Consider the following 17,076-nt stretch of genomic DNA (forward strand, 5'->3'; position numbering starts at 1 on the left):
GGGCCAGGTCCTGCGGTCAGTGGAAGACACGTCTACCAAGGCAGACCAACCAACCCTCCAGAGCTCGTGGATACCCAGGTTCTTTGTTGTGCCTGTGGCCTCTGCAGGTGGAAGGTCTGAGTTCTGTGAATGAAACGCAGCTATTCGGAAAGGAAACCCCACTGCTCCCTGCAGGTCAATGTGAAGTGGAGTACTCCTCCCCACACTTTCAGAAGTAGGGCAATGTCCTTAAAGTTTAAAAAAAAAAAAAGGTCATACAGCCACAAATATCAATGGCTGAATAGTTTGTAGTACTTATTTCATTCTCGGGTTGTAACAAAGGTTGGTTTGAACTGGCTTCTTAAAAAGCACGTGGCATTTCCAAGTCCTCACACTTCCCTTGATGGGCTCAGCAGTAGAGACTGGTGGGGAAGGTCCTGTGTACATGACTGTGTCACTTCCAGAAGGTGAAGCCCACAGTGTGGAGTTTCTGGGGCTGTGAGCAAGGTTCCTGTGTGTAGCTGATCATTCTCCCCCAGCACTGCGAAGCCACTGTTACAAACTGGCCTCCCATCACTCAAGGCACACAGTACAGGCTGGGCTCCTGGATAATGAAAACATTTGTCTTAATAGCACAGAGGTCAAATCTTGTCCTAGGATTCCAATTCAACAGATTCCTCTGCGATTCTTCTCTTACATTTTATTTTTATTATTATTATTTTTTTGACGCAGAGTCTCGCTCTGTCGACCAGGCTGGAGTGCAGTGCCATGATCTCAGCGTACTGCAACCTCCGGCTCCCAGGTTCAAGCGATCCTCCTGCCTTAGCCTCCTGAGTAGCTGGGATCACAGGCGCCCACCACCACGCCTGGTTAATTTTTGTGTTTTTAGTAGAGATGGGGTTGTATCATGTTTGCCAGGCTGGTCTCGAACTCCTGGACTCAATTGATTCACCAGCCTCGGCCTCCCAAAGTTCTGGGATTATAGGCATGAACCACTGCGCCCGGCCTCTCCTTTATATTTTAGATGTAAAGGTATCAGGCTCCTCTGTTGGTCATGTCTGCATGGAATTGAGGTCTGTACCTACCGCCCTCTCTGAAAAACACAGGCCAGAGGTCCGTACACACACTGCATTAAGAATTGATTCTTCTTGAACCCTGTGCTCTTCAAAGGATGTTTATTATATGTTACCTCTTCTCTCAGAAGATGGTCTGGATGAGAAAGGACTCTGAGTTACACTCAAACCTGAATGGGCTCCAAATTCGGCTCTGGGTGGGAATCGGGCTGTAAGCACTGTGTGGGCAGGGCCTCATTTCCACACCTCTCGCCTACCACAGGGCAATAAATATCTGCTAAAAGAAGTCAGACTGGTCTCCGGGAAGAGATAACTCTGCTCTTTCTGTGAATTCTTCAGCTGTACTGCAGACGTTACTTGTGCTGGGAGATGGCTGTTGCTGGGGAGAAAACCTGAGAAACCCTAGTTCATATCCTCCCTCTGACACTTCTTAGAGGTATGCCTTTAGGGGGCGCCAATGGCTCCAGATATCTCTTAAGTATATTCCTATTTTGTTTCAAAGTATATGAGGTGGCTGCCAGAGGCAGTAAGAATACAGGGAGGTAAAAAAATTAAAAAAGGGAGAATCCGGGTGTGGTGACTCACACCTGTAACCCCAATGCTTTGGGAGGCCATGGTGGGACAATCGTTTGAGGTCAGGAGTTCAAGATCATCCTGGACAACATAGCGAGACTTTATCTCCACAAAAAATACAAGAATTAGTCAAGCATGGTGATGCATGCCTGTAGTCCCTGTAGTACAGGAGGCTGAGGCGGGAGGATCACTTAAGCCTGGGAGGTTTAGGTTGGGCTCCAAAGAGAGGCCTTCAGGCAGAGGCTCTGGGCTCGTCTCCTCCTGCACCATCGTCTCCCCACAGGATCAAGCTGCTGTCTGGGAGATGCACCATCCTGAGCAGGACACTCCCTGGTTTCCCTGCTGACACTCGCAAACGGAACCATCTACAACCACTTGCTGTTTTTCACTTTTGACTCTTGGATTCTGATTTCTAGTTTCCACACTTCTTGCCTAAAATCCAATGCGAATCATCTCAGCAAACACCAAAGGAAAAGAAAAAACAAAATCAAAAAATTCCTTGCTTATTCCCTTATTGAAAGACATCTGATTCAACAGTATCTGGGCCAGGAACCAACAACTCAATGTTACAAGATTTTGTACCACTAAGTAAATAGGTTTAGTAAAGTTAAGAGACATTAGCTTGCATCCAAGCTGGGGATGAGGGGCCTCCAGGAAGTTTTCTTTCCAAGCTATCACCCAAGTTCCCAAATACACACCGCTTTAGGCCAAGTTCAGATCACAGAATCCCAGTTCTGAGAAGCTGCACTTGGTCCTCACCCAGCCCTTCCTACTGTTAGAACAAACAAGAAGGAAATCACTCCATCAGCTTTCACATGCTGGAGAAAATGGCTGAAGGTTTGAAGTCTGGCCTTCTGAGGAAATATTTCACAGAGCTTCTTACTTTTTAAAATTTCTAAAACCTCTCCCTCCTCAGAATTAAGGAACCATACCACTCTCTCTAGGTCGCCTGAGGCACGGGAGCTACCTGAGTGAGGTTTATGTAAAGACTTGAAGATTTGAGAAAGTCCAAGGCAGTTTTTGGTCCAAAGCTGATGTGACTTTGTACCTCTGAGTTATTTCCGACCACAGCCTGGGTATGAATGAGAAACACACTCTGCAGGATGGTGCTGTGGACTGTGGACTCAGGCTGCATTCGCTTAAGTTATTACCAATGCAGCCTTGAGCAAATCACTTACATGTGCAGTGCCTGTTTTCTCATTTGTGAAATGGAGATCACGGTAGTCCTACTTTATAGGACTGTTATGAGCATTAAATAAATTAATGCTTAAAATAGTGGCACTTATAAGCACCAAATAACTATTTAATCAGTATTATTCAATATTGTTATAATAAAAACTAATTTCAGGCCCGGCATGGAGGCTCACGCCTGTAATCCCAACACTTTGGGAGGCCAAGGCCAGTGGATCACTTGAGCTCAGGAGTTTGAGACCAGCCTGGCCAACATGGAGAAACCCCATCTCTACAAAAAAATACAAAAATTAGCCAGGCGTGGTGGCACACGCCTGTAGTCCCAGCAACTCAGGAGGCTGAGGAAGAAGAATGACTTGAACTCAGGAGGTGGAGGTTGCAGTGAGCTGAGATCACGCCACTGCACTCTAGCCTGGACAACAGAGAGAGACACTATCTCGAAAAAACAAACAAAAAAACCCAACTAAACTAATTTCGTACTATTTAGAATTTATATGGAAGTAAAAATAAAAATTAATTTCATACTATTTTGCATTTATCTTGATGTAAAAATAGTTATTTAATAATAACAACTATTAGTGTAATTGAGAACTTTCTTGAGATTTTCAGACTATATGAAGATTGGAAGGACATATTTAATTCAAAGCATGAGTGGCCATATCAGAGAAGCATTTCTACTGAGGAACGTGGGGTCTGTTCCTAATACAACAGCCGTGGTCTAGGGACATCAGTCCAGAGCCTTGGGTTCTAAATGTCTCCTCTGCTTCTCAGGTGACAGATGGCACATGGCTTCAGGTCTCGGCATCTCAGTTTAATTACTTGCTAAATTCAGATTATAATAGCTGCCCTGACCACCCCTCAAGGTCTCTGGGAACTTCAAATGAGACTATGTGTGGGAAAACACTTAGAAAATCATAAAGGTAATCATCTAGCTCTATCCCCAGCTCTCAGAAACAGGCCTTGCCTCAGCTCCCTGTACTTTTCTGATGAGGACACCACGCACCAGTGACAAGAACAGGTCACCTCCCGCTTCCCTACGCTCAGGCAGCGCTCCCCAGCCCTGCTGTTGGGCCTGAGTCTCCCGTCCACCTCATTCGGTTCCCCATCCTGGGTCTGACCTACCCTTACCCCGAGATGATGAAGGAAAGAGACAGCGACTTTGCCCTTTGGCCAAGCCCACACTTCCTGCATTCCCTCTGACTCCTTCTCAAAGGCCAGCCAGGGCTTCTGACAGGCCCCCATTGTGTGGGTGGAATGGGAGGGCCCCTGCCAGTTCAGGAAAGGTGGTGCCGCCTCAGGGAGGCCCAAGTCCTTGTCAGCAGCTCCACAAAAGTGCAAGTGTCATCACATTCCTGCTCAGGCCTCAAAGTGCAAAACATCCACAAAGCCCCAGGAAAAAAAAAAGTGTCCAAGAGAGGCAAGCAAGTGCAATTTGCACAATGGAGAAAACCTCACATGGACACCCCGAAAAGCCATCTGACCAGGCAGCTCCAGACAGCTGCTGGGCCTATTCCTAAAGGGTTCTTTTTTTTTTTCTTAGACATAGTCTCACTCTGTCACCCAGGTTGGAGTGCAGCAGCATGATCTTGGCTCCCTGCAATCTCCGCTTCATGGGCTCAAGTGATTCTCATGCCTCAGCCTCCCGAGTAGCTGCCACCAGGCCCGGCTAACTTTTGTATTTTTAGTAGAGACGGGGTTTCACCATGTCGGCCAGGCTAGTCTCGAACTTCTGACCTCAAGTGATCTGCCCGCCTCTGCCTCTCAAAGTGCTGAGATTACACATGTGAGCCACTGCGCCTGGCCCCTATTCCTCCTAAAGGATTCTAAAGAAGTTGTATTGCCCACAAAGCCTTCTGTGAAGCATAATCATGACGTCAGAAAGTTCCCCTTTTCCTCTCCAAGACCTGTTCTGCAGACCACATTAACCCCCTCATGGGTGTTCTGTGCAGATACAGGACTGGTCACAAGACCAAGGTCTAGCCCTCCATCCTGGGGCTGCTAGGCCTGTTTGGCTCCCACTCTGTAAGTGAGGCCAAGGTCTTGCATTCAGTTCCTGGGTGGTCTGTTTGTTTTGCCTGGATTCATACCTAGAAACTGAATTTCTAACTTCAGTTTCCAGCTAGAGCCCTTGAAAAGTCATGTCAGTGGTCAGGACAGGAAATAGGTAGGGATGGGTCAAGGGCCACGTGCCCCACTGCAAGAAAACACTCCCAGCATATCTGGGCCTGACGGGCTGAGGGGAGCATCTCTAAAGGAAAGAAGAACCTTGGCATCTTCCAAGACTGGGACTCTAAGAATCCATAAAACATCCCCTCTCAGGGACGCCCTGGTGAAAAGCGAGCTGTCAGATGGGGAGCAGAGGGCATCAAGTGCTCACATTTCAGGAGTAGAGTACTCAGGAGCTCTCATCCTCATGCCTTCCCTCAGGCGACTGCAAAAGTCCTCATCCATTTGTACTCCTGGGTATGGAGACCCACCTGCGGGAGACAATGTGGAAAACACAGGGCCTGTTATGGCTTCAGGGTACAAAAGACCAAGAGGGGACAATTCAGCATTTCTTTCCTCCCTTTAAAGTGACGTTTTAGTAATAAATTCCCAGGGATTACAACACATCTCAACGTACAGTACAACATACAAAGAAGCTCAGCAAATCCTTGCTAAGGACACCTGCTTGGTTGGGTAGTCACATGGTGCAGGGTACCTGGTGCCCAGAGGCCATTCCTATGGCTACTCCTGCCTGTGTGGTCAGAGGAAGGGGTGTCGTCTGAAGCGTCCTTGCCTTCTCCCCACAAGTAACTCTAAAGAAGTCCCATCATTAGAGACCCATCCTTTGGGTTAGTGAGCTTTTTTTTTTTTGAAGAGACGGGTCTCCCTCTGTCACCAGGCTGGAGTGTGGTGGCATGGTCTTAGCTCACTGCAGCCTCGAACTCCTGGGCTCAAGCAATCCTCCCACCTCAGCCTCCCTAGCAGCTGGGACTCCAGGTGCTCACCATCACCGCACTTGGCTTGGGTTTCTTTTTAAAAAGCTAATAGGCTTGGGATAGGCTACATGGGAATCATTCACACTTGAGTGGGAATGACTTTAATTCGCTTTCTTGCAAACTTCCTATAGTACCAGGGCTCTAGGAGTTGTGACAGGCCTGAGGGAAGGGGGCTTTGGGCTCCAGGGCTGGGCTGAATGGAGTGGAGTGGGGTGGGGGCTGCCCGTGGTCAGGAGTCTGCAGACCTAAGGGTGCCAGAGAGGCCTAGGCTTTGCCTTTTGCCAGCTTTACTGTCCAGGATTCTCCTGCAACCTTTCCTTTTAGGGGGATTCTTGCCAGGGTTGGGGGTGGCAAGGCCTTCTAATGCACTCTTGTTCTAGCCCTGCAGCCTCATCTACCTCAGCATTTGTTTGTCTGCATTTTCTAGTGATTACTGCTGGTAGGAAGCAGCTGGGAGACGTGCAGTGCTGGCACCGTGTCATTGCGGGGCCACTACAGCCGCCAAGCTGCTTTCAAAGACTGGAAGCAACAGGTGCCTGTCATCGAAAGCAGGGGAATGATTTTCACACATTACAGGAAACCAGGGATGTTACTGGGTGACTTTTATTTGCTGTGAAAGGCAAATTTTTGGCAAAGCCCAAAAGACTCTTGGCTAGAACTTGAGTTTTGGAGGCCTCAGATCATCACTGTGTGTCTGCAAGCAGATGTGGGCTCTGCACGCATCTGTGTGCTTTGAACAGGGCTTCTAGCCACCCATAGTGGATGTTATTGCAAGCAGAATAAATACAACCAGTGTTCTTTATTGCTCATCCTGTATGAGCCAGTGTCCAGAGCCATATCATGTGTTAATATCAGAGGCACTGGAAAGGTCTCCTGTTTCTAACAACACCTTCCTCACCGGGGCAGCTGAGCTTGTTATGGGAAGAAATTCTGAGGTGGTGGGAGATGCGGGGAGGGAAGGGGTAAGGGCGTTAGAAGTGTGGGTGTTGAGGAATTGGAAAAGGACAGAATTGGGCCAAGTACAGAAAAAGATAAACCCGGCTTCAGACTTTATACCCATCTGACCTTGTTCATGATCGTATAAAGCCCTTTTACAGTAGAGGGCAGACATGCGTACGCCATTACTCATCTGAGACTCTACATGGACCCATTACACCCTAAGAGTTTTTTGTTACAGTAGGTGCTAATCCAAAGGCTGTCTAGCCAAAGGACATTCAGCAGAAGATGCAGACATTTATTTCTGGGCTGTTTGATCTCTTCCTTCTCCCAAATTTACCTAAGGAGAAGATTTCCCACAGCAATACTCCGTAAGACCACACGTCGCTCTTGGTGCTGTAGATTTTGTCAAAGATAGATTCAGGAGCCATCCATTTCAGAGGAAGTCGAGTCTAGAAGAGGGCAAGGGGGCCTTGAGCAGAAGGGCATGAAAACAAAGCACATTCAACCCAAGTGTCCATGGGGTCACCTCCCAGATAACATAGGGCCCATAAATCATTTCCTAGAGCAGCTCTGGTTTCCTAACATAGAGAACACCATAGTATGCAGTGTTACGCTAAAAGAGGCAGCTAGAGCGCTATACTGAGTCCGATGAAGCAGTACATGTTCAGTAAGCCCCTCTGATGTGTTCAGCATGTTCTTATCTGCATGGCTCTGTGAAAAATCCTCCCCCACAAAGAAAGCCTGCACTCCACAGGGACACTCAGGGCTTGGAAAAGGAAAAGAGTGATCTGAATTTGAAGATACCCTGAAAACTGGTGGTGGTTTCCAAGAATTTTTCCAAAGAAGGAGGATTTTGAAAGCATTCCTATGCAAAAAGACTAGATTTCCAAAGTCACTGAATAGGGAGAGTGTGCAAAAGCATCAGAAAGAAGAGAAGAAGGAAAGAAGTCAGTGTTGAAAGAGAATATACAGTTGGTTTTCAAGCATGTAGACAAATCTTCCTCTCTTTCAGATAGCAGGAATCCCAGTGAGTTAGGCCTCACCACTTTAGATGATGGGGATTGATGGGAGGTATGGGGTAAAGGAGAGACAAGGAGGAAGGACGTGGGAGGGGAAGGGAGGCTGACTCAGATACAGACGAACAGAAAGGAGGGGTGGACTAACATGAAGGTTGATGCCATCTCTCCTGACCAGGGGCCCAGAGAAAGTCTGTTTTCCTTTTTTTTTTTTTTTTTTTTTACAAAGGATCAATGCGAAGTCATATGTTTTCCTTCTATACAACAGATTGTGGTGCAGTGGCTCTCAAAGTATGGTCCTGGCACCTGCTGTGTCAGCACCTTCTAGAACAAACATGTCCAATTCCTGGCCCGCCGGCCACATGTGGCCCAGGACAGCTTTGAATGCAGCCCGACACAAATTCGTAAACTTTCTTAAAACATTATGAGATTTGTTTGCAATATTTTTTTTTTTTTAGCTCATCAGCTATTGTTAGTGTTAGTGTATTTTATGTGTGGCCCAAGATAACTCTTCTTCTTCCAATGTGGCCCAGGAAAGCCAAAAGATTGGACACCCCTGGTCTAGAAACTGGTTAGAAATGCAAATTCTTAGGCTCTACCCAAGACTTACTGACTCAGAAACTCTGGGGGGTGGAAGGCTTGTTAGGCCAGCCCACTGTAGCGTAACAAGCCTTCTAGGTGAGATGTATGTTCAATTAAGCTGGGAACCACTACTGTAACTCATTGGCTCCCAGACATAAGCTTAACCCTCAGGGTATATAGGCTGAGGGTTAAGGAGAAGGGAGGACATGGGAGGTCACCCACAAAAGTGAAAAATAACACTATGTCTGAAAACAAGCAGGGAAGAGAAGCCAGTGCGAGCCAGCAGGGAGATGCTAGGCATGGAAGGCCACGGGAGGTGAACAGTCTCCTCCACAGTCAGCTACTGCTGACAGTCTTCCCTGCCCTTTCCTGAGACAGATACACCTGCTGAATCAATCATCTGGGTTTATTTGAGGGAAAGAGTCCAGGCTGTTCTTTTCAGTGGTACAAGGAATTCCCTCAGGATTCAAAGGAAGGTAATGCTAAGGTCTCACTCAGGCCCCACCAAACACTTCTCAGGTTAGCAAGTCTCACGCAGCGCTGCCCAAAGGACAGGTGGGAGGCCAGGCATTAGGGAAGAGCAGAACCAGGAGACGGTGGCCTTTCTGAGCCTTACACAAGGGCTCTCTGGGATGCCGCTCATCGGGACTGCTTGTCTTCACAGAAAACCAATGATGGTTTTCAGGGACTACAGCTGAGGAAGTGTAAATATTTACCAAGTCTTTGGTTTAAAAGTGATGGGACATAAATGAGTCAAATAAACATCAAACTGACTTACATCTCCTTTTCTCACATAATCGGGGTTCTTATAAATATCTCGGGCGAGGCCAAAATCACAAATCTTCACCACATTGTTCTCAGACAACAGAATGTTTCTCGCTGCCAGGTCCCGATGAATGCACTATAATAAAACAGTTGCATAATCAATGCATTTCCTTAACCTAACCAACTAATCTCCTACACCTCTCGGTGTCATTAATCTTAATTTGGGAATCCATTTCACATGCCATGAAGGGAGCACCTCTCAGTGCACACAGAGTTACCATAAACACGAAGAGCCTCTCTATAAATACAGGTCCCCAAGCCCTCAAAGTCAAGAAATGTTCTGAATCCACTGGGCTACTATTTGATCAGCGAAGCTGGTTATCTAAAATTTACCAGTGGGCGAATTTTCCCCATAGCCTTTTACCCTGAGCTGCCAAGATGAGATCTTTCTCCAGCTGCAGTTTTGTGGGAGGGCCCCATATGGCTAGATTAATAGTAGCTCTCCTATGAAGTCATGTCTTCTGAGATTTGGGCCAGATTTGAAAATATGCCAGAGGGTACTGTGGAGAGCCAATGCCAGATTTGTCTAGTCTGAAACCTGTGAGTTTTCCCCAGAATTAAGTTCTATCCACTGGTATCCACGGACTCCTCATTCTCAAAACTCCTCATATCTGGCAAATTAAGGCACTTGCAGTGGTGTTTGTTCTACATTTAAGAACATAGGTATCAGCAAATACTAGGAAAAATGAATTTATAGCAAAGGTGTGTGACCAGCCCTGGCAAAGAAGAAAAACAGTGAACAGCAAGACTGACCTTTCTAGAAGACAGGAACTCCATGCCTCTGGCCACTTGAAAGCTGTAAGAAATCAGATCTTCCATAGTGATGGGCTCCTTGTAGAAACCGTCAGAATCTGGAAAGCATTAGAATCGTAACTGTTTGTAATGGCTCTTGTTATCCCACCAAATCCCAGTTTATTGGAACAAGGTTAGCAAAACATAAAACAAACCAACAAGTAGATCAGAGTTCATTTTTAAGAGTATTTGAGTTTCAACATGAACACCAGAGATTTTTCCAGGCCTCCAGCCCATTTTATCCAAGCATGGGGGCCGGGGGATGATCCATTAAGACGAAAATGCCTGAGGGGAGAAAACGGTACAGTTCCCTGTCAAAATTAGTAACTCTGTAAATAATCTTAATTCAGATCTTATCTCCTCAAGACATTATCATTCGAGTCTCCCACGGATGTTTATTAGAGTGATAAATAAGAAAAAAATTTCAGAGATGCACAGTATGTTGTAAAAATATCTCAGCGCATAGGACAGGAAGGAATTAATACCTACCCTCCTCTTCCTCAACATCACTCAGACTTTTATCTTCCTGAAACCCGGAGCTCGCAAAGCTCTCGCTGCTGGTGACGCTATCTAGTCTTGGTTTCTTGCCTTGTTCCAGGCCTGGCTCCATTTTTTCTTTCTTAGGCTCCATGTGTAATGCTGCATCCTTTGAAGAGACCAAAAAGGACCCAGGTAAAAAGGAGCTCCAGCACAGCAGCGGGAAACCAGTCCCTCAACTGGCAATCACCTGATGAGAAATGAGAGCGTTTCACTTCTCAAAATGGATCGTGAACTAGCACAGGGGCCCTAAGGTATCCAGGAGCCTGACTACCTCTGGGGTTGCAGAGTCTATTGTGCTCTCGCCTGGGCTTCTAGACAGCATCTTAGATCAGATAAAAAACAAATTAAGAGTGGTGGGTATTTACTGAATGCTTACTCTGTGTGAGCTGGTATATTAAAAGCTTTAGGTACATTTCTTGTTTAATGTTTCCAACAATTTTATGAAGTAGTTCTTATTTATACATGGAGAAACAGGTTCAGGGAAGTAAAGTAATCAAATTCACATGCAGCTAATAAATAGCAAAGCTGGCCGGGCGCAGTGGCTCACGCCTGTAACCCCAGCACTTTGGGAGGCCGAGCCAGGTGGATCACGTGAGGTCGGGAGTTTGAGATCAGCCTGACCAATATGGAGAAACCCTGTCTCTACTAAAAATACAAAATTAGCCGGGCATGGTGGTGCATGCCTGTAATCCCAGCTACTCAGGAGGCTGAGGCAGGAGAATTGCTTGAACCCAGGAGGCGCAGATTGCAGTGAGCCGAGATCACGCCATTGCACTCCAGCCTGGCCAACGACAGCAAAACTCCATCTCAAAAAAAAAAAAAAAGAAAGCAAAGCTTGAACCCAGGATTGGTCGATGCCCACATCTGTGCCCTTAACCACTTTTCCATGCCACACGCCATCTTGTGAAGGATGACATCACTGAGAGGAAAGGATCCCCAGTGCGCTTGGTGCTTCACTCTGTAATCCCTAGGAGGAGCTATAAGAGAAGGCTATAGTTACCAATTCCTCAGGTTTCTCTGGGGAAGGAGGGAACATGGACATTGCTTTTTTTCTCTTCCATTCAAAACAAAGATACAGTTTGATCCTAACAAGGGTAGCAACGGCCTTTCACCCTGGACTGCGCATCCAAGCCCTGGATCATTTGGCTCTTCCATTAATCATGCGATCTTGGGCAAGTCACCTTACTTTTCTGAGTTTCATTATCCTCTTCTGAAAAGCTCTATTATGCTATTATTTTATGATTCATAGGAAAGGAGTTGTCAGTTCTGGGTGTTCATGGGAAACCAGAAAAGATTTTTATTGGCTTTTGTAATTCATCTAGTAACTATGACACTCTAAAACCTAGCACTTTCAGTGGCTTTATAACCAGACCATGTTTGTAGCCTAGATTCTGCTAGACAGCAATACTGAGGCAGAGGCGGAGAGGGACTGGGGTTCAGTGGCGTCCCTTGATCCATTTGCATGGTGTGGCAGTTCTAGGATTAACCCGCCTACCCCATCCTTCCTGGGCTTTTCTAGAAATGTCACAAAGCAAGAGTGATCCCTCCACTAGAGGGCACAGTGGGAGCAAGCAGAGCACTGGGAGAAAGCTTCAGGAGGGACAGCCCTAACCTAGTCTAAAAGCCAAAAGGGCACCAAGGTTCCCAGTCCCTGAAAAGAGACCTTCTGGGGTTGCAGAGGGAGGCAGGCCTCAGAGTGAATACCCACTGCCATCGCAGGTAACCCACCTGAGGGCAGGTAAAGACTTTCACTATTTGTTACTGTGTTTCCACAATGCAGTTTTATTGGATTCTGTTCAGCTGGGGACTGGAATTTTATTTTTCACAAGATCCTTTGTGGGACAGAAGGCATCAGAGAAAGCGCTGGCAATAGCGTGGGGAGAAAAATGCTCCACAGGCTCACTCAGGGCTCTGCATATGAAAACTCTCCCTGGGCAGCCTTCTTCCCCACGGCACCCAAAAGTCACAGCCTAGGCACGTCCCCAAGGACCAAAACTCAGGCTCCCTCACTCCCTTCCTGACTCCCAATCAATTGTATATTCAGCTTTGCTTATCAGTATCACTTCTGTTAAATAAAGGTAATTTACTGAACTCTTGGAACTCTGGCAGAATATAGTGAATTTATTACAAACCATATTTAAGGATCCCAGTTAATTTATTTGGAAAATGAAGTATTCCATTTTTAATTTAGCCTTTTGGTTTTGTCTTTCCTTTACCTTTATCTTCCAAATATGAAAGACAGCCGTGGATTTTCCACAAAAACACTAAGCTCCACCAAGTTGCACAGGGAGGCAAATCATTAAATATAGCCAGAGAAGGAAGCAAACTCTTCAAAACAAAGGACGCACAAACCCAAACGTTCCATCCTGCCCAGGTCCCTAGGGTATTCTGCTGGCTTAGCTCTTCCTGAAGCCAGTCCAAAATTTCAGTACTAAGGGGAATCTGTACTGCCCTCAGCCCAAGGCACCACTTTCCACTTTTTCTTATGCTTTTTTCACCTTATTTAGTGTGGTGCACAGAAAAGGCAGTGGAGGAGGAGTCAAGAGAGCTGAGTTCTTTCTCCTTCTGACTTCACCTCATGGTAGGTGTGCGTCCTTAAGCGAATCACTTGACTTCTCTGAGCACATCTACAGCCTGCGAGTGTGAACCAACTGATCACAAAGATCCCTTTCAGCTTCAAGATTCTAATTATTAGGCCAGGCACAGTGGCTCACACCTGTAATCCCAGCACTTTGTGAGGCTGAGGCAGGCGGATCACCTGAGGTCAGGAGTTTGACCAGCCTGGCCAACATGGTGAAACTCTGTCTCTACCAAAATATTCAAAAATTAGCTGGGCATTGTGGCAGGCTCCTGTAATCTCAGCTACTTGGGAGGGTAGAGGCAGGAGGATCACTTGAACCCAGGAAACGGAGGTTGCAGTGAGCTGAGATCACACCACTGCCCTCCAGCCTGAGTAAGAGAGAGAGACTCTCTATCAAAAAAAAAAAAAAAGGTTCTAATTATTAGAGGGCCTGACTTAAACCTGGGGAAAATGATGTTCTTGCATTTATTGCCTGTCCAGTAGAGCAGCTCTGTCTTTGATTAGATCAAAGTTTGAGGTATGAGAAAATTGGCCAGCTGTCCAGTGGTTCTTATTTGTGTGTGAAGATTCTTGCCCACATTATAAAGATGTGCATCATTCTTGGATTTCAGACATTTTATCCACCAGGTAGATCAGTGGTACGAAGTTGGACTCACCCAATTTTTCTATCTTAGTAGGTCAATGATGTTGATGATGATGATGATGGTGGTGGTGACGGTGATGATTAACATTTATTGAATGTTTAACTGAGAGATATTTATTCTCTCAACAATCCCATCAGCTGGATTCTATTATAAGTTTCATTTAATAAATGAGGGAACTGAAACAGGTTGAGTAATTTGCGTTCCCAGATTTCATGAGAAATAGAGACAGGATTTGAATCCAAGAAGTCTGATTCCAGAGTCTCAATGTTTAACCACCACACTACATGGGTTCATCACCAGTGTTGTTGATTACTGGTTAATAATGTTGAATCACTGTCCCCTGGACTTCTTCAGCTCAGAGAAGGACACAGTATTGGTGCCATATGTCACACTGGCAAAGTTTTAGTAAATTATTTCTCCTCCATTCAATAATCTCTCTCTTTCTCTCTTTTTTTTTTTTTTTTATTTTTTGAGACAGAGTCTCACTCTGTTGCCCAGGCTGGAGTGTAGTGGCATGATCTCGGCTCACTGCAACCTCCTCCTCCCAGGCTCAAGTGATTCTCCTGCCTCAGCCTCCCTAGTAGCTGGGATTACAGGCGCAGGCCACCATGCCTGGCTAATTTTTGTATTTTTAGTAGAGACGGGTTTTCGCCATGTTGGCCAGGCTGGTTTTGAACTCCTGACCTCACAAGATCCACCTGCCTCAGCCTCCAAAGTTCTGGGATTACAGGCGTGAGGCACCATGCCCGGCCCAATAATCTCTTTTAAACCTTGTTTGCCCTTAGGTCTTGGGTCCACATGTTCCTTTTACTACACAGCTTTTATTTAATGATAAGGCTCGTTCAGAGTATATGTAGGGATGACATGGGTAGTGAGGGTGTCAGGAAGTGGGAGAAAGGGCAGTAGAAAGGAAAGATAATGATTTTTGGCCCCGGCCATATCATTGGTCTACTGCTGATTGTACAAGTCACTCAGTTGATTTAGCCTTAGTCAAAATCTAACCTAATAAATGGAGACAATTATATTAACTATTATCTTCCTTAAAGAAATAAGTGACTTGTGTATGTATGTTTGCGTGTATATACACATGCACACATATATACCGGGAGAAAGAAAGTTATTGTTAGATATTTAGATAAGTGGCTAGTAGATTTACTCTCCAATTATGGCTGCATACACACGCAGGGATCAAATGATTCTCTGTGCTATCCACACTAGAGTGTAACAGATTATCAGGGGGAAAAAACATGAAAAAAGGAGAAGAAGCAGAGATTGAGTTTTAAGTTTAATCATTAACAGAACAATACAGGTTTCTCTTGCTTTATGTTGTTACAGACTAAATGAAAACTCATTGCTATCTTTAAAAACCTCCAACTTTTAAAATCCTTACCTTATTGAGAAAAAATAAGTCACGTTTGCTCTTGAGGTAGTTGGAGAGATTTCCATATTTGCAGTATTCAACAATCACCATCAGAGGCCCTGCAGCCAAAACAGCACATGCTCATGCTCAGCCACACCAAGCCAGTCAGCCATTTGCCAGCCTTCAGCCTGCCTGAGAAACCTCAAACCAACCAGCCTTTGTATTAGTGGGGCCAAGGGATGCGATTTAGGGATGAGAGGCCCATGAATACGGTGACTTTTTCGGTTTAACCTAAGAAGGGGTTTAAAGAATACAGTTGAAATACAAAAAAAAAAAAAAAAATGGAGGTGGGGAACAGTGCAGAAGCATTAGAGAGAAAAGATTAGAAGAAGGACAGAAATACCTTTGAGGAGGGGAGAGGCAAAAGCCAGCCTCCCTGCCTCTTAACCAGACCCTTGAGAGTAGAGGAGCTTCTGGTTACTGTCACACCAGTCGTGGAACTATTAAGCAGCTCCTCCCTCCCTACTGGGGCAGAGACGGCTACCTGGCCCTCTCTCCCCAGCAGTGTCTGCGCAATTTGCCTTGGGGCTTGCCAGAGGATCTAAAGTAGGGATCGGCAAACTCTTCTTGTAAAGGTCCAGCTAGTAAACATTTTAGGCTTTGCAGATCAAGGAGCTACTACTCAATTCTGCCTTTGTAGCCTGGAAACAACCAAACAAGTATGACTGTGCTCCAAGAAAACTATGAACACAGAAATTGGAATTTCATACAATTTCATGTCATGAAATATTATTTTTATTTTTTATTTTTTTCCCCCAACTATTTAAAAAGGTCAAACCATTTTAAGCTCACAGGCTGACCTTGGTTTGCCAACCCGACCCCGGTCTGAAGGAAGCAAGAGGGTTGGGAAGGAAGTCCAGCTGCACTGTGGGGCCCATGTGGTGCTCTGAAGGCCTCCTCTCTCCTGCCATGCGTTTCCACTGCATGCCTGGGCTGGGCATGCAACCCACAAAGCAAGGACCACTTCCAGGTCAAAGGGGAGTGACCCCGGAGCTGCTTCACCAGCCGCTGCCCAGGGCATGCCGGGAGCCCAGAAGCCACTAGTTCTTTTTTGTGTCTTGCAGAAGTTGGGCTGGTCCTGGTGGAGTGGTTTTCTCTTACTATGAGGAACACGCCAGAAATCCTAACAGCATCTCATCTTCCCCCTAGGCTCCAGAATGGGAAGTTGCTTCCAGAGTTTTGTATGTCCCCTCTACGGCGGCAGAAGCCGCAGAGCTCGGCTCCCGCCTGGGGTCCAGCCACCCTCCTCAGAGGGGCTTCCATGCCGGTGTCCGGCTGCACGGAGCTGACGGCCGCACATGAGGGTAGGCTGTCTCATTATCCCTGATCAGTTTTACAGATGCAAAGTTGAGGCAAACAGAATGAGGTTGCCACAACAGAGAACTTGATAAAACGTTATCCGGGGATGATGGAGAAGCAGGCGGGGCCGTGTCGAGGTCCCTCCGACTCTTTCTCGCCTCCCCAGCCTTTAGCTCCTCTCTAACCACCTCCGCCCCTGGCAGATTGTCTTCCCCAGCTACCCTTCATCCCTGCTACCTCTGTTGAGAGCTGGGGAAAACATCGGCATGCACAGTTCTTTGCACCTTGCTGGCTCAAACAATGATCACATATCTACTCTCAAGCCCTAACCCTGCCATACGGAAAGAAAGGTCTGCGACAACATGCTGGAGCTCTTAATCATAAAGCACAGCTCTGTCCCTACCACCTTGGGTAAGGTCTCTCTGCATGGTGGATCTGGAGGGAAGGGCTCCCACATCACCTCCTCCTGGGACCCTACCAGTAGTGATTCATTCATTCCTTTAGGTGAAGCCTCAAGGAATATGCAACCTTCTACCTTTTACCTTGGCTCTGGCCACACTCCTTCAAACCCAACCTGAGAGAAAAGTGCCCTCTGCTTGGCCTAGAGCCTGTGGAAGGAGATCAAAAAGGGAGTGCTCTTC

General features: G+C 46.3%; 1 protein-coding gene across 1 annotated transcript in view; it reads right to left on the reverse strand.

Moving 5' to 3' along the window:
• FLT1 (fms related receptor tyrosine kinase 1) overlaps positions 1–17,076 on the reverse strand; it is a 196,848-nt gene that overhangs the window by 12,250 nt on the left and 167,522 nt on the right. Inside the window, exons 20-25 of the mRNA XM_055244574.2 lie at positions 15,107–15,195; positions 10,441–10,597; positions 9,913–10,010; positions 9,113–9,235; positions 7,074–7,185; positions 5,194–5,293 (exon numbers count right to left, since the gene is read on the reverse strand). Coding sequence (XP_055100549.2) covers positions 5,194–5,293; positions 7,074–7,185; positions 9,113–9,235; positions 9,913–10,010; positions 10,441–10,597; positions 15,107–15,195 — 679 coding nt within the window. The remainder of the gene's footprint in view (positions 1–5,193; positions 5,294–7,073; positions 7,186–9,112; positions 9,236–9,912; positions 10,011–10,440; positions 10,598–15,106; positions 15,196–17,076) is intronic.

This window comes from Symphalangus syndactylus, chromosome 15 (assembly GCF_028878055.3).
Source record: "Symphalangus syndactylus isolate Jambi chromosome 15, NHGRI_mSymSyn1-v2.1_pri, whole genome shotgun sequence".
Taxonomy (NCBI): Eukaryota; Metazoa; Chordata; class Mammalia; order Primates; family Hylobatidae; genus Symphalangus; species Symphalangus syndactylus.